The sequence below is a fragment of the Podarcis liolepis genome (genome assembly GCF_965112155.1).
Source record: "Podarcis liolepis genome assembly, chromosome: 3".
Lineage (NCBI taxonomy): Eukaryota > Metazoa > Chordata > Lepidosauria > Squamata > Lacertidae > Podarcis > Podarcis liolepis.
In genome coordinates, this window is record NC_139557.1 from 86,027,929 (window position 1) to 86,049,303 (window position 21,375).

Sequence of the window (21,375 nt, forward strand, 5' to 3'; positions counted from 1 at the left end):
GCGTGGCAAGGGAGCAACACCTGCTGTATTCTTTTCTTCCTTGAGCCTGCTCCTAAAGGAGTAAATTTGGGAAGGGAGGTGCATTCAAAGAGCTGTTTGACAGTGGACCAGACTTCCTGGGGAGCAGTGGTTTTTATTACATATTTTGTGTTTTTATCTTGCATTTTTATGCCGTGAACTGCCCTGAGATCTACCGATGAAGGACAGTATACAAATTTAAATAAATAAATAAATAAAAGCTAGCAGCTTTGGCAAACCCGTTGTTGGTGTTGCCTGCAGATCAGTAATTCCAAAATAATTAAATGCTACTATCAGTCTCCTGCCAGCAGAATTAATCTCAGCTTCTCACAGTCCCTGACTCATTGCATCTGGGGAATGCCTTGCCTGAGCGCAGCTGCTGCCTCTCAGCATTCGGGCAGAGAAACCAGATTATACCCAAACAGAGGCCAGAGTAGTACGAAAATGGTGTGAGAGAGAGCACACACGCTTGACCGCAAATTAGTGCTTCTGCTTTACTCTGCTGTTGGAAGAGCCGTGGGCAGGGAGGATGTTTCCTGTGGGTTATCTTGGCATGCTCCCAAGTCCAGGATGCTGAATGTGTGCTTCCTGCCCTCCAGGTTGCAGTGGATACTCGGAGGCTGGGGAGAGCTATTCGGGCAGCTGAACAGGCCGTCCAGGAAGAGATTCCAGTGCCGCCTCCAAGCTTGTTTGATGAGTTGAAGGATTCAGTCTTTAATATTCTGCTGCCGTACTGGGCTGCTTTCCAAAAACACTGGCTCAAGCAGTCCCCTGCGAGTGCACAAAAAGCCCCAGGTGGGTTTATTTTCACTTGGAAAACAGAAGAAAGAAAATGGCAAATGTCCATGCAGAGATCCCGCCATTGGTGTGTGCGCGTGCACATTAACATAGGCAATCCCTGTGGCAAAACATGTTTTGCGCTCCTGGTTGATGTGTGAGGAAAGTTAAGTGCAATTGTGTAGTACTAATGCAAAATATACATAAAGTCCTAGGTTCAGTCTCTCCGCTGGAAGGATCTCACAAATGGGAATGCTGGAAAAGACCTCCAACAGAGGCAGCAGATGGCTGGCTACTGCCAGGGTAAATGGGCCTGGTCTCAGTAGCCCGCTAGTCTAATTCAATCTTAGAAAAATGCTTCGGCCTTCTGGCAGAAAGTCCACTTTCAAGACAGTAAAAGTGCAAGTCAGCTCTGGCCAATCTCTGACTTTGTCTTTGTCTTAGGGCATAGCGTGTTTCATGGAATAGGGAGTAAAGGTTGCACAGTAAAAGCTCTCCAGAGTACCGTAACACCCGTGTGTTTTACCAGTACATCACACTGAGAGAAGAAACAGCTTTGATAGGTCTTCCCTCTCTGCAGTGTTGAGAAATCAGCTCCTCCTCCAGAAGAGGCGGGCCATGCTTGAAAAGGTGCAAGGGCCACCAACGCAGCTTCTTCAACTGCCACCACTCCAGCGGCCCAGGGAAGTCCAGCAAAGCAGGGGTCAGGAGGGCTTTACTTACACTTTCTCCATCAGCAAAGGCCTCACGCTACAGGTCAGTATGCGGCATTGCACTCTTTACTGTTTCCTAGGATTCAGTGGCTTAGAATACTGGGAGAAGAGTGAAAGTACAAACCAATCTGGCAAGAGTGTTGGCTTTTCCCTGCTAAGTGATACAGGCTGATATTCCTGCAAGCTGCTTCTCATCTAAGAAAGTAGTTCCTCCTCTGCAGCAACTCAGAGCATCGCAAGACAAAGCTATCACAAAATTTGGTACAGCCAAGAATTGTGATAACAGCTCCTGGGTGTTGCACAAACAACCCTAACCAGCACGTTCTGTTGCTGTAGCTGAGAGTTATGCTGCCAACATAAGTCCCCCCCCCCCTTTTACACCCAGATGACTATGCCTGGGAGCCTGTTGCAAATGCAGTCTCTGGTTCGTTTCCACACTCAAAGGGTGCATACACATGCCAACAATAGATATAATAATGGTAGTATTTGTTGCCTTTGGAATTAAATAGAATGTAACAGAATAGCCAAAAATGTAAACAGTTCATGGCAGGCTTTATATGTGTTTGGCAGAATGGCATCAAAAGCAAGAAATTACAACAAGTAGTCTTGGAAGCAATGTATAGGACCACTTGCTGGAAAGCTTATCAGTGAATATGTCACTATTCAGGGAAGATTTTTAGTCCCATGAGCCTACACTAGAGAGCAGGAGCAGATGAATTGAGTTGATCATCTTTCAGAATGCCTACCCTCTGTTGCTATTTTTCATGGCCTCATAACCTGGTCTTTTTTACAACATTTTTACATATGCAATAGTAGTAATCTTTAATGGGTTGTAGTAGTTCTGCAGAAAATACCATGATCTGTAAATGACCCAACACTCAGCAAGTGTCTGAAAAATGTGGGATTCCTTGTTGTAGAGCAGGGATTATAGCAACATTTGCAGGGCCAAGGGTTACCCATCCAAGTTGCAGGGAGTTGAATTTTGGTGGTCTAAAAGTTTGTATGTGTCAACTGGGTATTGCCCTGCAGTTGTTGCAGAAACATTGATGGACTCCAGTGTCACTTTAGGCTAGAAAATGATAATACGCTAATACAGTAACTGCTTTTCTCCTTAGGGCATGAGCAAAGAACTCATGAGTCACAGCAAGACTAGCTCTTCTGGGATTCAAAACAGAAAGAGGTCAACTGGATTTCAGTTTCCCTCACTTCCCAATGTGCCGGTGCTCACTTGACCATGAAAGAAGGTACCGCCATTATTCAGATCCCAAGACTTTGCATGAATGCTGAGTGGCAGCCAGAAGCCACTATGGAGCATTTTAGAATGATTTCCCCCCAAAAAGCTAGCTTGATGTAACAGAGGGGCACCCAAGAGCAAGTTCACAGCCAAGATGTTGTGCAGATGAGAACATGTATGTGTTGCATGCACACATGTACTCCTTGCTGGTGGCCAGGAGGATATCACAGAAAATGTAACATATGGGGCAGTTGAAAATGGGACAAAATAAAGATTAAGTAGCAGCAATAGGCTTCATTTTAATTATGCAATTAACAGTTTGTTGGTCACAAAGCTTTTTTCCCTATTAGATGAAAAGGTTACTATGCATTCTGGGGAAATTATAATAAGATTCAGAGTCTCGAATATGACTTTTGATGGTGAAAGTTATCTAGGCAATATAGAAACAATGATTTATGTAAAGTAGATTTCCTTTGTATATTGACAGAATTTCCTGATCGAAAGATCTGCATAAATAAAACAGCACAGGGCTGAAACCTCTGTTGCTAGACTGCTGAACAAACATATATATGCACAATATGGTAGCCTTACACTATGTTGGAATCAGCTACATTGAACGTTTGGCCTTGGTCTCCTGGGAAAGAGAGTTCCCATCTTTCCTCATCCCAAAGTGAATCACGAGTGTGCCTCTCTGCTATTCATTATCATAATGGCAATACTATAGTTACTTTCCTCTCACCAGGGTGCCCTCAGCCTCATTGATGGTCAGATTCATTATGTCACTGTCTGCTACCTTTCTCTGCATTTATGGGACAGTCTTGCTCCTCTCACACCATTATCTGCAAATGCAATAATAATGTTTCATGAAGGACCAGATGGGCAAGTCCAGACTCTTCTGCCACCTCAATATTGCAAAAGAAGCTGCAGTCCAAGACAGATCTACTGTTCTGACTACAACAGGTACTGCTTAGCCACTGTAGACAGATCTTGTTAGCAATCGCAGCCAAGCAACTGTCCCATCTCGGTGTTCTTGCACAGACATGTTGACCTTGCAAGCAGGAATCAGAGTTTGCTCTTTGCATATTCCAGAGCTGCTGTCAGAACTCCTTGCAAGTCACTGGTTGTCCCGCTGCCCTTGGCTACAACTCCAGAACCACCTGACTTGCCTCCCATTTGAGTGCAGACAGCCAGGGCCCAGTCAGCAGCAGAAAACACCGGCAAGGAACTCTGGGGAAGAAGACCAAAGAATGGAAAAATTAGCTGAACTGCCAGGAATGGCCCAGTAGAGCAAATATGTAGGCAACTTGGTGTTAGTCATTCCAGTTCTGGACTTTTTTTTTTTTTTTAAATAAAATTTTTATTGGTTTTACAAAATTTTTAAGAAAAACAAACAAACACTTAAAATGACAAACATACACGTATAGTTTCAAACCTATTTTCATAGACCTCTTTTCTTGGACTTCCCCATACCCCCCCTCTCTGCATCCCAATGTCCATAATTCAACTAGCAACTCCCAATTGTTACTTTCCAATCTCTGTTATCTTAGTCCTCTTTTATATTCTAACCTTGTATCCCTGTACCCCTTTGTTTCTGGAAACCACAACATTTTAACATTCATTAAGTTTATAGTAGTCCTTAAGATAACTTTTAAATTTTCTCCATTCTTCTTCCACCGTCTCTTTTCGTTGGTCACGGATTCTGCCTGTCATCTCGGCCGATGTCATATAGTCCATCACTTTCATCTGCCATTCTTCCAGAGTGGGTAAATCTTGCGTCTTCCAATACTTTGCGATGAGTATTCTTGCTGCTGTTGTAGCATACATGAAAAAAGTTCTATCCTTCTTTGTCACCAATTGGCCGACGATGTCCAAGAGAAAGGCCTCTGGTTTTTTAGAAAAGGTACATTTGAGTACCTTTTTCATTTCATTATAGATCATTTCCCAGAAGGCCTTAATCTTCGGGCATGTCCACCAAAGGTGGTAAAAGGTACCTTCAGTCTCTTTACACTTCCAACATTTGTTATCGGGCAAATGATAAATTTTTGCCAGCTTGACTGGGGTCATGTACCACCTATAAACCATTTTCATGATGTTTTCCTTTAAGGCATTACATGCCGTAAACTTAATGCCGGTGTTCCATAACCATTCCCAGTCAGCTGACATAATGTTATGTCCAACATCCTGTGCCCACTTAATCATAGCCGATTTAACTGTTTCATCCTGTGTATTCCATTTCAGCAACAAGTTATACATTCTAGATAAATTCTTAGTGTTGGGTTCTAACAGTTCGGTTTCTAATTTTGATTTTTCCATCTGGAAACCGATTTTCCTGTCCTGTTTGAAAAATTCCACTATTTGACGATATTGAAACCAATTTTGTACTTTATGTTTCAATTTCTCATGACTTTGTAGTTTGAACTTATCTCCATCCTGTTCTAAAATTTCCCAATACTTCGGCCATCCGACCTCCATATTGAGTTTCTTCACTGCTTTAGCCTCCACTGGTGACACCCATCTAGGGGTTTTATTTTCCAATAGATCTTTATATCTTATCCAAACATTAAACAAAGCTTTTCTGACAATGTGATTTTTAAAGGTACTGTTAACTTTGTCGTACCAAAGATATGCATGCCAGCCAAAAGCATTATTAAAACCTTCCAGATCCAAGATGTCCGTGTTCTCGAGGAGCATCCATTCTTTCAGCCAGCAGAAAGCTGCTGCCTCATAGTACAATTTTAAGTCCGGCAGTGCAAAACCCCCTCTTTCTTTAACGTCTGTCAATATTTTAAATTTAATTCTGGGCTTTTTGCCCTGCCAGACAAATTTCGAAATGTCTTTCTGCCACCTCTTAAAACATTCCATCTTGTCAAGAATCTGCAAGGTCTGAAACAAAAATAGCATTCTAGGCAATACATTCATTTTGATCACAGCAATTCGGCCTAACATTGACAGTTTCATTCCAGTTCTGGACTTTTGTTACTCAAAGCTGATAGACTGGCAACATTACAGGTGCAAAACCTTACATTCACAGAATGTGCATATTATGCACTCTTAATGGATTCACTGCACACATGCAGAACCTGTATCTGATACAGAAATTTGCATGCAGAAACTTTAGATTTCCTTAAAGTTCAGAGCATGGGGTTTAAATGTCCTCTGCCATGGCTATGATTTCTTGCACCTCTATGGTTGTCTAATTCCAACCTCTATCCTCCTCTTTGCAATTTCTCCCTTTTAGGCTGAGTACAGAATTTGTCTTTCCTTGGTTGTGAAACCTTATCTAGACCCAGTCAAGGAAAGACCATCAAGCAGTGGGCTTTGTGTTTTCTATTTATTCAAACTGTTACGGCAATGACCATCTGCAATGGTTTTTCCACCACTTAATGAAAGCACAAGCGCCAAAATTCAAAACTTATGTTCTGCAATAGGAAACAGTTACAGTATGAGGCTCCTGCATTCCATGTTCCAGAGAACAGTGGCAGCTATTAGCCAAGGGGTAGGATCCTGCTTACCTTGGATACCTGGCAGGCGCAGAACACCTGTCCAGAAGCTTGTGGACTTAGCAACATCACTGAGGACCCTGGTACCTTGTCACATAACTGGTTGACCACTTTCATCAGGACCTAGAAAGAGCATAAGTTAAAATAAAATTCCTTCTGTTTGCTACACTTAAATGCTCCCTCAAAGACCTGCAATGTCCTGCCACAACAAGTTGGACTTGCTCACAGGTAGCTGATCCAGCTTAGCCCTTGTTGCCTGTTACCTTTGATTTCCAAAAGAAATGCACAACTGGTAGAAACTTACTGAGGGCGATTCAACAGGGATGGTATCTATGATGACTGGCTGGTTGGAATACTTGGCTAGCAGGTCATCTGCTTTCTCTGCAGCCTGGAAAAAAAGGGGGGGGATGCAGTCAGCAGTGCACTGTGTAGCAGACATAAAATTTGTGCCATAGGCGAGAAAATGCTTCCAAATGCACATCCACATCTCTGCCAAGCACCATTTTAAAAAATGATGCCCAGGGGACATGTTTGTTTTACCCACAGGAGCTATTCCTAGCAACAATTTTCCTAGGTATCTTAAGGGGGATGGGGCAGGAAAATTTAGCACCAATTTACACCTTGGCTTCTTTAATGAAGCTGCACTTATTTGACCAAAACCATTGCCAAGTTTGGTAAGGACTGCTCTTCTCTTTCAATACGGAGCTTATTTAGGAATCTTCCTAAAATTTTAATGTTGCTCCTTTTAATGAGTACTATCTAACTGTTCTGGCTGGGAAGTTAGATTTGAAACAGGCAGGCAGTATATGTAAGAAATTTCAGTGTCCAGGGGTTAGAGGAACCAACTCTGCTCTTTCTGCTTCAGGCTCATGGCACGCCCAGCTGTCATTTCACCACAGCTTTCTTTCCTCTCAAGAAAGCTAGCGTCCATTCTGAAAAAGCGCCAGATTTGGCAGAATCTCCAGTATCAGAAGAGATGTAAAACAGTCAACTTAAGCAAAAAATTTCAAGTTTATATAAATGTGGAAATTTTTTTTGCATAAATTTGTTTGCAAAAAAATTGAATTGAGTTTTCTTAGTGCAAATGTTAGGCTTTTTTGATACAAAAAAGTGAAGAGTACACAACAAGCAGCGTGCCAGACTCTCCATTCATTTCTCCCTGACACGCACACCCTGCCTCTCAACTGTGGCAAACGGAAGGCCAACCAGCTCTAGGAAGCTTCCTTCCTTCATGTATGCCAGAAAGAGCACTCGGTTCTTCAGAGCTTGAGGGGAACTGTGCTTGGAAGCCATTCATCAGGGAGTGGACTAAGCTTGCTTTAAAAGCAATTGATTAGATAACATTAGATAACAGAGCTGCTTAGAGTTCTTTTTCTCTACAGAAAAGTTTGGTAATAAATTCACTCCTTTGAAAAGGACAAGCTTCCCATACTTCTGTCATGCCTGCAGATTACAAGGCTGATCTGCTGCTGGATTCTTACCAGTCTGATTTCCAGTTTTCTAACTGCTGTGTTGGCTGTTCGCTGCAGAGTTTTAAGAGTGGCCTGCAGCTCTCTTTTCTGCCACTGAGGTATTGTGGTACTGTCCACGATCTGCAAAACAAATTGGCTCTGTTACCTGTACATGCTTGTGACTGCCGGGGGGGGGGGGGGATAAAAAGATGCTCCAGGGATGCAGCTGAAGAGAGGAATTTTGACTCCTATGACCAGAAGAATGAAGCCTGTCTCCTAGCAAAAGAGCCTCAATTACGACTAGCCCTTTGGATGTGATGGACATGCATACAAAGTATGAACCATGTAGTACATTGCAGTGCTATCAACTGAGAGCTCTCCAATACTGGAGCTGTGCTCCCGTTACTGGTCATTATTTTATTTAAAAATTAAGGGAAGGGAGGATAGGACAGTGGCAGAAGTCACTTAGACGGAAGAAGAGGAGACGAGGAGGTGGAAGAACAAAAGACCATGAAAGTTGCATGTGATTTTTAGGTAGCACTATATACTTCTGATTTTATCACATATTAACCCCAATATCTCCCCAAAATGCTGAAGCTATAAAAAACATAAGGGCACATTGGTGGTGAGAGTATTATTCAGTGGCAGCTATGGTGTACCTAGAAATTAAATTAAATTTAATATAACAAAACAAGATTATTATTTTTAACTACATTTATATAGCACCATTCTCATAGAATTGTTGAAAATTGACTAAAAATAAAAGTGCACTAGAGGATAAACAAAGATTCATACGCAACTACTTGGCAAAAATTATTTTGTATATAAATGATGGTAACAATGTTCGAATGACTCCTGTGAAATACGATACTGTTTGGAATCCTTACTAAGTTTTCAGCTTCAAGTGAGAATTTTGTAAGACCTTGAGGACAGTATTTTAATATACTTTTTTAAGCAAATCTTTTTTAAGAAAAAGAATGTTACCACCCTCCAGCATAAATAACTATTGTTTTTTTCCCACAGGGATAGTGAATGAAATGATCCAAATGTGTATTTTTTTGGGTGGTGGTGTATTTAGTTTTCATTCAATTGTGTGTGTGTGTGTTTTTTATGTCACTGCATTATATGCTTTTGATCAAATAAAAAGAAATACCATTTAAAAAAACAACAACCCAAAACCCAAAGTGGAGGATAGGCAGTGTTTTATTTCTATTGTGCAGGGCCACGCAGATGGGCTTTTGAGGGAGGGAGTTCATAAGACCTCAACATATTCTTCATTACAGGGCAGAGCACCCAGACACCTCACCCTCTATGCCATGAAACACAGGGCAGCCAGGCTGATACGGTCACTAGAAGGTGAAATAAAAGCCTCTTTCAGGGAAAGTTAGCCATTATTTCAACTTCAACAGGAATCCTAGAACGAGGAATGAGCAGGGAAACACGTCCTCAAGAAGCATTCGAAAACCTTTCTTGAGCCCTTGTTAGGGGGAGGGAGAAAGTACTCACAATGGTCAGCTGGCCAACTTCTTTGGAGAGTCTCTGGGCCTCGTTGATCACGGTTCCTCCCAGTTTCACTCGCACCGTGAGGGAGTCCACTTCCTTAGCCAAAGTCTGGCCAGCTTCCCGAGCCTAAGAGAGTAATAAAAATGTCTGACCCCTTTCGGCAGAAACCATACAAAGGGCAAGAGGTTGTGTTTGCAATTCAAAGGGCATAACCATTTTCAGTCACAAGCCTGTTGGGAGTTTATTTCTGGGGCTAGAGCCCTGGGCATTGTGCAATTACTAGATTAGGTTTATGTGACTGCTAATTAACTTTGTTGAGCTAGAGATAGTATCTCAAATTATGCTGGATATTTGTCACCACTAATACATGCTGGCTCAGAAACAAAGCAAAAAATAGGGAGACAGATTCTTTTCCGAAAGTGCTCAGTGACAGAGTGAAATTAGAGTTATTTCCCTCCACGCCAATTTGCCTTTGGGATTATTTGATATACCACACAGGGAGCACACAATCCCCTCAGAAATTGTAGCCTATGGCAAGAGAAAGAGAAGTCAGTCTACTGGTCCATCTAGCTCAGTACTGACTGACACTGACTGGCAGCAGCTCTTCAGGGTTTCAGACAGGGGTCTCCTCCAGCCCTACCTGGAAGGACCAGGGATTGAACCTGGGACCTTCTGCATGCAAGTGTGTACTCTGCTGCTGAGCTATGGACCTTTGTTGCTGAGACCCACCCTGAGAACATGGTTATAGGAAATATGTGGTTTTAGGGAGGACACAGCTATAGGGAGCCATAACACACACAGACACACACCCCTCCCTATCCAGGCAAGCAAGAGGGATGACTTCAGTTTAAGGACACTCCGGCTAGGCAAAAGCACTGAAGGAAGGGGTAGAGAGCAAGCGCAGTGAGGAGTCTGGTCTGGGAAGAGTCCCAAGGGCCAGAGAGACACATTAAGCCCCTGGGCCTGAGTTCCCTCAACTGTTTTAAACAAGTAGATAAATATTTGTGGCATTCATTCCACAAATTGTGGTTTTGCACAAAGATAAAAGGCACATGGGGTGGATTAAAAAAAGAGAGAGGAGCCCTGATGATTCTATTTGTTTTACTGATCTGCTCTTCATCTGATCGGTTCCTATCATAATGAGAAGCTGATCTCATTCCTTCTCGCCTGCTAGGCTCCATGCGACCGAAAGATGGAAGGGAGCCAATCCACTTTCTCCAGCTCTGAAGTAAGCTAGTATTTCAAAGACCTTGATGGTGCCACCAAATTAGAAAATCAGAGGACAAGAGAAAGTCAACCACTTCTAGACGAGGTTTCCGGTTATACAGTATGCCCATCGATGCTCCTCAGCAAAAAGCCAGGTCCTTTTTAAAAAATAAAAAAAGCTTGGGCTGTCACAAATTTCTGCCACACTTTTTATGGATACTCAAAGCAGAAGATCAAAAGAGTCCAGAATAACCAACTGTGTGAACAGGCCTAGCAGCTGCTGGAGCAGCTTCTTGCTGGAAACCATGGGAGGAGAGGGTGCATTTGTGCTCATGTTCTGCTTGCATCCGGCTGGCCACAGTGAGAACAGGATTCTGGATTCGATGGGCCATTGGCCTGATCCAGCACTCTTATGTCCTTACTTAGGAAGCACCCTAACAGCTTGGTCTTTACCACTCAACTATGCAGTACTGTTTTCTGCATGATTTGTGTGCTACATCTGGGACAGGGATGGGGAACCTGTGGCCCTCCAAATGCCGGGGGGGGGGGGGGAGACTCCATTTCTCATGAGCCTCAGCTCATGTCAGGGAAGATGGTCGTGTAATCCAGCAACACCTGGGGGCAAGGGGAGAAGAAGTTCCGCTCCCCTGACCTAGGAACAGTATGCAAATAGCATTCTACATCAAAGCGGTTGTCCGAATCTGCTTGGACCAACAGAAGAATTAAGCTCCAGTTGCAGGAAATCAGTAGCTGTAGGAGCAGAGCAAGCACATAACTGCCTACTCTGGCTTCTCGCTGCAAGATGTGCTTTGAGTTATCGCTGTAGCTGCTTCCATCTGCTTAGCAAACACAAGCCTGAATGAGAACAGCTCCCTTCAGAAATAAACATAAAAGGGAGCTGCAGGTGAACATGAACCACTGACACAAAGCTGCCTCGGGTCAGCGCTTTCAGTAATCTGCGCCAGCCTGCCCTGAAGCTTTCTCTCCTCCGTGGCAGGCTGAACCTTGTCAAAAATGTAACAGTGGAGGAGATGACTAGACAAGCAGCACAAGTGCCAGAGGAAAATACGACTCTCAGGAATAATGTAATCTTTTGCTGCCAACAGCCAAGGGGAGGGAAGACAATGCTGCTTGCCCACCTAGCAGGCACCTAAGTTCACGGGGCCTTTTTGCTCTGAAGCTGCCAGATGCAGTTAGTGATCCGCAAGAGCCAGAGCAAAATAGGAATGACCAGCAAAGTTTGAGGGGGTGGGGAAAGAGAGAGAAGAGGGGTCAAGGGAATCGAAATAAGAGAAGGAGCAGGAGCTGTTAGTCAAAAGCTAGCTAACGTGGAATGCTATGACCCTGTTTCAAAAAGGAAGTGGAGTACTACAAAAAGCAGCAGTAGAAAAGGATGTTGAAAGAGCTCTGTTTGTGTCTCACAATGTGCTTGCTCAGTCCTGGAAGACATCTCCTTAATGGTCAGAGCCAGAGAGAGACCTGTATGAAGCTTCCAGTAATCAGGCAGAGAAGCTTCTATGCCCTGCAGAGCTCCTTGTTTGCTTATACACACTCTCTGTGGTCTACCCTACTCGCCACCCATACAGAATGACCCCACTTGCTTTCACAATCACAGCCTCCGCCACAATGAATGATAACACAAATGAGGCGAACTTGCCCGATTGATTGATTCTGAGTTGCTGAATTTGGAGATGGCGAGGGTGAAGCAAGGGCACAAGGTTCTGGCATTCCTGCCGTGAGATCAGGGGTGAAGGCCAACCAGTGCATCTGCTTGTGAGCAGCAGAATAGAGGCAACTGGTGAAAAATAATTGCAAGTGTTTGTGATTGCGGCAGGCAGGCGGGTGAAGCACTCTAGGAGCCCTCTGAAGATCTTGCAGTGAAGCAGAGCAAAAGAGCAGCAGACAACCTGTGCACATCTGCAACATCAGACAAAAGCATTCCAGCCTTACTTGCTTGGCTTGCTCTCTGGTCACTGCAACAATATGGCTGATTCCTTTAACCAGCTGCCGCTCAGAAACGATAGTGAAGTCTTGTACATCTCCTGTCTGCAGAAGGTGCCTAGACAAGAGAAACAAATGGCAGGTGTCAGCATTGCCATCAAATTCCCCTTTTTATTTTGGAAAGGGGTTATAACTCAATGGAAGAGTACAAGTGTTGTGTACATAAAGATTTCAGAGTGAACCCCTACCATCTCTCCCATTAAAAAGAATTCCTGGCAACAGGTGGGAAAGACCTTCAGGAGACACTGTCAGTCAAGGAAGTCCGTAGTGTGCTGAAGAGAGAGCAGATCCTGGCATCTCACACCAGCTGTTTACTACATGCAATGTCACAATTGTGCTCTTTGGATTTCAAGTGCTTGCAAGAAACGTACATACTTTATGCTCTCTGATACTCAAGTAATTCATTTGCTGGAGATGATAAATAGCCAAGGTGAAAAGAAGAAAAAATATAATTCTGCATTTCAACAGCGCTTTTAAAAATCAGCCCCTTTGCCAATATAGCAAGAATGAATCACCTTCATGTTACTAACGAAGCTACAAAGAAATGGGAAGTGGCTGACCCACCAGAATGCATTTAGTAACTACTAGGTATGGGTCTTTTAATCAACAAACAATACTGGCTGCTTATAAGGTGGTCAGAAATCATATGTAAAACTGTATCAAAGCAATGATGCAGATGCTGGCCTTCCCCTTGGGCCTGAGGACAGCTATGATTAAGGAAGGGGAAAGAGAGCCAGTTCAGAGGCACCCAGTAAAGGGTTGCTAGAAAATGTTTCTCTTATCTGAGAGAAATTAAGAGGAAGAATGACACTTACGTTCCGCAGCAGAGCTCCACGGAGGTGGACGTGGCATCTTTAGACTCCGCAGCCAACACTCTTTCCACTGGAACCCCTATGGATACTACTCGCACCAGATCTGGGTACACCTGAAAGAGGGGAGGGCAGGAAGGAAGGAAGGCAGGATGGATTATCTGCAGAGTTATAAGGCTGTGGCAAACTAAACCAAAAGAAGCAGCTACATACTGCAGCCTGGTATGGTAGACAGAGGTGGCCAGGGTATAGCACGCAGGCTGGAAGAGGAAGGATGGAGTGTGCTGCCTCTCCTAACATAAGAAAAGTCTGCTAGAATCAGGCCAATGGCCCATCTAGCACAGCATCCTGCTCTCTCAGCAACCAACCAGATGCCTGTTGGATGTTCACAACCAGAAGCACGGGAGTGCTCTGCCAACCTGCAATTCAAAGCAAGTGGAGACAGAACATTGCCACTGTGACTACTAATGAGGAGGTACGGCTCGTAGTCACAGTGGCCATGTTCTATCTCCAGTTGCTTGGAATTGCAGGTGGACAGAGGACAGCTGTCGAATCCTCTTTTACAGCCATCCAAGTTGGCGGCCATCACTGTCTCCTATGGGAGCGGATTCCACAGTGAATGACGACTTCCTTTCACCTGTCCTGAATCTTCCAACCATTAACTTTGTAGGCTGTCCACAAGTTCTAGTGTTGGGACAGAGGGAGAAAACCTCCTCTCTGCCCACTTTCTCCATGGCATGCATCATTTCACGAACTTGGGGTGGCGCTTGGGGGGGAATTGTCATCACGCCACTCCTTGGTGTGTGGAGTGCCTCAGGGTGCAATTCTCTCCCCGATGCTTTTTAACATCTTTATGCGCCCCCTCGCCCAGCTTGTCCGGAGTTTTGGGCTGGGTTGCCATCAGTATGCTGATGACACCCAACTCTATCTGTTGATGGATGGCCATCCTGACTCGGCCCCAGACACGCTGACCAGATGTCTGGAAGCGGTGGCTGGATGGTTACGTGGGAGCCGGTTGAAGTTAAATCCTTCGAAGACAGAGGTCCTCTGGCTGGGGCGGGACGATATGGGATCGAGGGGGCAACTCCCATCTCTTGCGGGGGTGCAATTAGTGCCAGCACCGTCCGTTAAGAGTTTGGGTGTAATCTTCGATACCTCCCTCTCTATGGAGTCGCAGATTACAGCTATAACAAAGGCGGCATTTTTTCATCTCCGCCAAGCTAAGCAGTTGGCCCCTTATCTCTCTCGTCCTGACCTAGCCACTGTGATCCATGCGACGGTCACCTCCAGACTGGATTATTGTAACTCGCTCTACGTGGGGCTGCCCTTGAGACTGACCCAGAAACTCCAGCGGGTGCAGAATGCCGCGGCGAGACTCCTTATGGGGTCTTCGCTGCGAGAGCACATTCATCCGGTATTATACCAGCTGCACTGGCTCCCGGTGGAGTACAGGATCAGGTTTAAGGTGCTGGTTTTAACCTTTAAAGCCCTATACGGCCTAGGACCCTCGTACCTATGGGACCGCCTCTCCTGGTATGCCCCACAGAGAAACCTACGGTCTGCAAATAATAACATCCTCAAGGTCCCAGGCCTCAGAGAGGTTAGGCTGGCCTCAACTAGAGCCAGGGCCTTCTCGGCTGCGGCTCCAAACTGGTGGAATGCTCTGTCACAAGAGACTAGGGCCCTGCGGGACCTGACATCTTTCCGCAGGGCCTGCAAGACAGAGTTGTTCCGCCAGGCTTTTGGTCAGGGCGCAGCCTGACTCCCTCCTCTGGCAACCTGCACAGAATTTTGTTTAATCGGTTGCCATCAATTTGATTTTAACTAATTTTTATAATGAAATATTTTTAGAATGTGTTATTATTTGATTGTTTATTTGATTGTTGTTAGCCGCCCTGAGCCCGGCTTTGGCTGGGGAGGGCGGGATATAAATAAAAATTATTATTATTATTATTATTATTCTATCATGTCGCCTCTTACTCGCCTTTTCTCTAAACTCAAATGGTTGCAGTACTGCAACCTTTCCTCATAGGGGGATTTCTCCATCCCCTTGATCACTTGGGTTGTGCTTTTCTGAACCTTCTTCCAACCCTGCAGTATCCTTTTTGAGGAGAAGTGACCAGAATTGTACACAGTATCCTAAGCGTGGCTGCCCCGTAGATTTGTGTAACAGCATTATGATACTGGCAGTTTTATTTTCAGTCCCTTTCCTAATGACCCCTAGCGTGGAATTTGCCCTTTTCACAGCTGAAGCACACTGAGTCAAGCAGAGAAACCAAGTGGATTGTAGGAGGAGGGAAGCCCCTTCCACCAGCCTCCAGAAGTCTAATAAATCATTTTTGCAGGCTAGTTTGTAGGGTTATTTACAAGGCTAGGATACAGCACTGCAAAAGCTGCATAAAGGTTGTAAACTGATGCCAGATTGTGCTCTTATGTGAAGAAGTGCTTACGACTGGACCCCACTGCTGGGCAGTTTCCCTGGGTGACACCAATTGTCACCCCACCAGCTGCATGGTTGCCACTGGTCACTGTCCTCCCCGACTTACTTCATTTAGTTTCCGGAGTCCTTGCACAGCACTCGCCAGCTTGATGGGAGCTTCTCCGGTATAGACCACCTCATTCCTTTTGATCACCTCCTGGATCACACTTTCTACGTCTAGCAGCTGCTGCATCGTTATGGGAGCCTGGTGAAGCAGGTGATATTTTCATCAGAATGATGCAATGTTACGCGACATGAAGAATTAAGTACTGTAAGATGGCTAGAAGTCCAGAGGAATAGGTGTCTGGTCTCCAGGGTTCTATTTTGGGTCATACTTTTATGTTTCAATTTCCCCATCTACAAAATAAAGTTCTCAATGCTGATGTCCTGAACCACAGTTTTTTGAATACTCATAATCATCTTAGGCTAAGAAAAATATTGGAATTTAAATCAGTTCCTTTATTTGCTTTAGTAAAAGCACAGAGCTTCCATCTGAGCAGTTAAGGTTGGGCGAAGTCTACTTCTCTGTGGATAATCAGATATTGGATTATCGCATTCATTGAAGGCTGAGACCCTATTCTGCAGTTCCAGACTCTAAAATTAGATCCTGTGAACCACTCTTCCTCACTCTCTCCAGCTCTGTGGCTCACACAACAGTCTCTTCCACTTGCACTCACATGGAAACAGTCAAGCAAGCAAATGCAGTAACAAGCGCCTTTCTCCGTTTGTTAATTTACCACAAAGGGACACATGGGTCAGGATTACCAGCAGTTACATGTTCCCCCACCAAGGGAAGCACATTCTGGGCTGTCAGTAGTTTTAAAGGACCCTATTCACCATGGAGCTCTTCTGATAATTTTACCATAGCCAGGCTCAAAGTAGCCTGGGGCTCATGGAACACAGAGCAACAATCAGTCCAGTCCTAAAGCAGTAGTGGCCGGACTCCAGAGTTGCCAGAAGAAGAGAAGTAGTGCTGGGCTACTGCAGCCCAACTTCCCAGATGAGCCACCCCCCCCCCCTCACTGCTCTAATGTGAGCAATTTGGAGACCCCAGTAGTCACCTTGGTGCTGGTGGAGAATCGCAGATACTCAGCAGTCACATGGGACCCCTGCTGCTCCGTACCATCTCCCAAGACCTGGCGAAGCGCAAAATTTAGCAGGTGGGTGGCTGTGTGGTTTGTCATGCAGGCTAGCCTCTGGGCCTGAAAGCAAACAAAAACACAATGTTTGGGGTGAGAAAGGAGTACTGGTGGACATTGCCTGGTTTTCCTGGGCAGGGGAAGAAGAATAGGAAGATCCAGGGTTGGGGGATGGGGGAGAAAAGGAGGACACAATGAATGCATAGCACTAGCAGACTGAACTTACAAATTCATAAATCATGGTGCCTTATATTAAGTCAGACCTTGGCTATTCTGGCTGGCTCTTAGGCGAGGGTTTTCGCCAGTCCGAGTAGTTGAGATCGGTTGTAATTGGAGACGGCAGAGACTGAACCCAAGACCTCCTGCATGCACAGCATGTTGTCTGTCCATGAGCTGTGTGCCCATCTCCACCACCACCAAGATTTGACACAGCTGTATGCAAGGGGGCAGTGGCTGCACCTATAGTGAAGTCGCACCTGAGAACGAACTACTTTGCTGGCTATGGAAAGGTAGGGGAGGGAGAGAGTCAGTCTTCTAGCGTACAGCCAAAGAAAACCGAGTCCTTGTTATATCCGCAACACTTCTTTCCCAATAAATTCACTAGATAAGCAGCAATTAATTAAACCCCCTGATAGCCCAAACACCAGCCATCGCTGGTTTAACACCCCACCACCTGAGCTAAATAACAAAAGCAAGCTTGGCTTAAAACAGCCTAAAAGATTCTGCATTAACATATGGGAAATCCCCGATATGACATTTCACTTCTACTCCAGAGCTTATTCCTCAAAAGGGACTATAAATAGTAACCTCCCTCAAAGGAAACAAGGATCAAAACCACTTTACCTATTAGAAGTAAATGATTCATGAGAAGGATTTCATTGTTTTGGAAGAACTGAGTTACAGTACATTAAACTGCCCCCCCCCCCCGCTAGCAATCCAGCACACAAGCCCACTTTGAAGCATTTAACAGAACTGCTGGATTAATTAATAGTCCAGTTCCCATGCATGTTTGCTTCAGAGTAAAGTCCATCCAATTCTCCCTAGTAAATGTGCCTAGGATTGCTGCTGGAACTCTGGTGTCTATTGTGCTGGGAACAAGGAACACTTCCACTGAGAAATCCATTTTTGCATATCACCTATTTTAGTGGGTGATTCTTGGGGATCTTGATTCCTGGATTTCTTAGATACAAATCAAGCTGCAACATCTATGTTTGTTAAGAATTGTAAGAGAAAGTGTGATCAGAGGTAAAATTCTGTATCTTCTGTATCTTGGTCCCCAGAATCCTCTTTCGTGGTTACAAAACAGTATTTTCTTCACTACTTTCCTACGCAATATGATCTGCTTACATGGCATATGTGCCAGTCACGTTGCACAGCACAGAACCAGAAACTCTCTGCCATCTCCTGGCAACAACAATTACCTCATCCACAAAGAGCTGCACTTGGTCCCCGACCTTCAGGGTTTCAGAGACAATCACTTCATGTACCACATAGCCACCGGATACTTGTACAGACACCACAGGGAAAAGCATGTCCTCAAAAGGAGAAGCAAGACAAATGAGAGAGTTAGCACAAATTCTCGATTTTCTTCCCAGTATGGGTTTTCAAGGGGAATAAAGGGATTTCAGGTCACTCTGGCAAGCTTGTAAAAAATATAGCAGTCTCTTAGATTCACCTCCGGGACAAACACAAAACGAGCTGCAGAAGAGACAGGCTTGCCTGTGCTCAGCATTATTGCTACAACAACAGTCTGTGTGTCTCAAGTTCCTCGCCCCCCCCCCACCTCCCAAGGAGCTCACATGACCAATGAATTCTCTAGCATTTTTCCCAGCAGTGAGGATTTGCAGCAACCTCAAATGGCCCGTGCTCAAGAGTGATCTGCTCGGCTCACTCAGGGATCTCAATGAATGTGTAGGGGAATTCCAGTCAACCCTCCACGAGAGCAGGATCATCTACAACAAAGAGCTGGCTTAGGGAACAGAGGAAATAATTCACTCTGCTATTGAAGTGGTGACGGTGCATTAACCTAGCTACAAAGTAAGAGCATTGGAATTCCCTTAGAGCACTGCTATCAAACAATAGCTTAACCCTCTTCCTTTCCTAGAGCTCACACAGTGGCTGAGACACAGAGAAGAAAGCCTAGGCAAAAACAAGATGCTGCTCAGTGACTGGAGCCAGGGCAGAGAGTCCTCTTCAGGGAGGTCATGCCCAGCCTAACAGAACAGGCGGGAGGCTCAGGAGGTGCCTGTTTCAGTCCTGGCCAGTGAAGAGCCTTACCTGCTGTGCTGCATGCAGCATGTAGCCTTGGTCAGGTGCCTGGCCGCCCTGCTCAGCATAGAAGCAGGTTCTGTCTAGAAGGACCCCACACTGTTGCCCTCTGCCAACTTCCTTTTGGAAAGACCCATCTCTGTACAGCATCAGGACAGTGGCTTGACATGGATGGAAAACTGAAAAAAGTAAAGAAAATCACACCCCATTCTTCTCCTAGGTAGTCAATGTGCTTGGGCCACCTGGAACCCAAAACGGCCAGCCAATGCACTGCTCTTAATGTATTTATATATTCAACTGCAGAAAATGCAGGGAAGCTCCCAGTTTTTTTAGAGTCAGGTACTTCACTGTAGGAGGATAACAGAACACAGAGCCCCCAGGAGATATTCCTTGGAAACCCAAACTGCTATTCCACTAATCCGAATTCAGGATGGCTGAAGCTCATCCATGTTGTGCTACACAGGAATTCAGAACACAGCCTTAGTATGACTTATTATATTTGCTCATCTGCCTCAGGACTTACTATGAGTGGCAGGGGCCCTCGAGGGTCTGAGGCAAAGGTCTGTCACATCTCCTGTTACTCAGTCCTTTTGTACCCGAAACACCTTCAAAGTGCAGCATGATGGCAGAGACAATACCTTATTACTTTGCCCTCCACCCCAAAGCTTTGGCGGAGAGCTTTTAGGCTCATTTACATCATGTTATGCTTGGGAGACACTCTATGAGATTTGAGCAACTTTGAAACTCAATGTGCCCACCAGAAAAAGAACCTCACCCGTCTCCTATTGTGGGAGGACAATAGCAACCTCAAAACGGGTACATCCCTTATATAGGACAGTCAAAAACATTATTACAATAATCTGTAACAAGAAAGCCCTTAAATAAATATATTGGACTGTACAACTGCAGTCTCAGCAGCACTGAGAATGGCAGTTGTGGTCAACCTGACAGCCAATACTCTCATTTGTCTTTCCCCACAAACAGCCCTTGGCTGAGTTTTGAAACCACTGCCACAGATCAGTTGTTAAGGATCATTCTGCCTTAAGCCAAGCAATTATTTAACAATGAGAGGCAACAGCAATGAGACAAACGTAAATGGATTATGCAAACCCATTCAGCCTTTACTCTTCTGTGACAGTGACTTCTAAACCCACTTTGCGTTATGTATGAAACAGTGACACCTTGAGGCCTGCTGCAGTAATGTCAAACACCCAGCTGGCATCAACCAAAGCCGTTTTTGCCCCCTGCCAGAAAGAAACCTGCTTCAATTGCTGTCCGTCAATGGAAACAGATTGTCCAACAGATTTGTATCTAGCTCAGTTTGGCAGGAGTTTAACACTCAGATACAGCAACCTATTATCTAATAGCACTCCCTGACGTGCCGCTTTTGCTGCTATGGACACAAATCAAGCAGCAGCAGGATGGCCGCTTGGGTGTATATTTTAACCCTAATGGTCATGGCCACTGTTTGCTACTCCATGCATAAACTAAACCTAATACACACCTATCACCACGTTACACTATGCACTTTCCCCCTAAAGTGAGCTAGGAGTAGCCAACCAATGTGGTGCTCTCCAGACGTTGGACTACAACTCCCATTATCCCTTTTCACAGGCCTTGCTGTCTGGGGCTGATGGGAGTTGGGGTCCAACAACATCTGGAGGGTACTATGCTGGCTACCCCTGGACAAAAGTGTTGAACCACGACCTGGGACACCAGTGTTCAAATCCCCATTCAGCCATGAAGCTCACTGGGAAACCCTGGCAGCGGGATGCAAATGTACTCAATACAGTGCCCACAAATCTCCCTGCTGGAAAGTATGTGAAAACTGGCTTTTTCAGAGACTGGTTGCCACTTTGCTCTGCTTTCTAATAAGGGATCCTGGAGGACTAGAACACTTTAAACAACAGCTAACATTTACCCAACAGTCATAGATTTAGAATATTGTGTTCATACATTTTGATACTCAGGAAGAACAGACTTCAGCATCTTCACCATCCTTACCTTGATAATGTAATTTTTGCATATTTTCTTACTAGCATGTAAATTGCTTCCCTAACAGACAGGAAATGGCACAGAACACATATATGTTTGATACACATGAACCAGCAGCCTGCTAACTTTACAGCAGATTATGGGTATTACTTTGGTGAGCTGCGGGAGCCTAAGCAGTTTCTGTTTGGCCATAGGCAGAATTTATAAAGCAGACACAGTATGTTCTCCACATGACAAATTAACAAATATGCCTGACATATATAAGGTGAGATGTTTCTTGGA

The 21,375-nt window shown here is 44.8% G+C and overlaps 2 protein-coding genes across 5 annotated transcripts in view; one reads left to right on the plus strand and one right to left on the minus strand.

The window, feature by feature from the left end:
• LOC310704104 (uncharacterized protein) overlaps positions 1–12,334 on the plus strand; it is a 30,576-nt gene extending 18,242 nt beyond the window's left edge. For 3 of the 4 annotated variants that reach the window (XM_083497125.1, XM_083497128.1, XM_083497127.1), the window contains exons 17-19: positions 618–813; positions 1,376–1,551; positions 2,624–3,030. In XM_083497125.1, coding sequence (XP_083353251.1) covers positions 618–813; positions 1,376–1,551; positions 2,624–2,740 — 489 coding nt within the window. In that variant the 3' untranslated portion in view covers positions 2,741–3,030. Of the gene's footprint in view, positions 1–617; positions 814–1,375; positions 1,552–2,623; positions 3,031–10,370 lie in introns of those variants that run through there. The other variant, XM_083497126.1, reaches the window with a different exon arrangement.
• AARS2 (alanyl-tRNA synthetase 2, mitochondrial) overlaps positions 3,022–21,375 on the minus strand; it is a 34,281-nt gene continuing 15,927 nt past the window's right edge. The window contains exons 12-22 of the mRNA XM_083497129.1: positions 19,108–19,277; positions 18,252–18,365; positions 16,753–16,893; positions 15,759–15,896; positions 13,219–13,328; positions 12,353–12,461; positions 9,200–9,322; positions 7,724–7,834; positions 6,547–6,630; positions 6,255–6,365; positions 3,022–3,969 (exon numbers count right to left, since the gene is read on the minus strand). Of these exons, the coding sequence (XP_083353255.1) occupies positions 3,805–3,969; positions 6,255–6,365; positions 6,547–6,630; positions 7,724–7,834; positions 9,200–9,322; positions 12,353–12,461; positions 13,219–13,328; positions 15,759–15,896; positions 16,753–16,893; positions 18,252–18,365; positions 19,108–19,277 (1,376 nt within the window). The 3' untranslated portion in view covers positions 3,022–3,804. The remainder of the gene's footprint in view (positions 3,970–6,254; positions 6,366–6,546; positions 6,631–7,723; positions 7,835–9,199; positions 9,323–12,352; positions 12,462–13,218; positions 13,329–15,758; positions 15,897–16,752; positions 16,894–18,251; positions 18,366–19,107; positions 19,278–21,375) is intronic.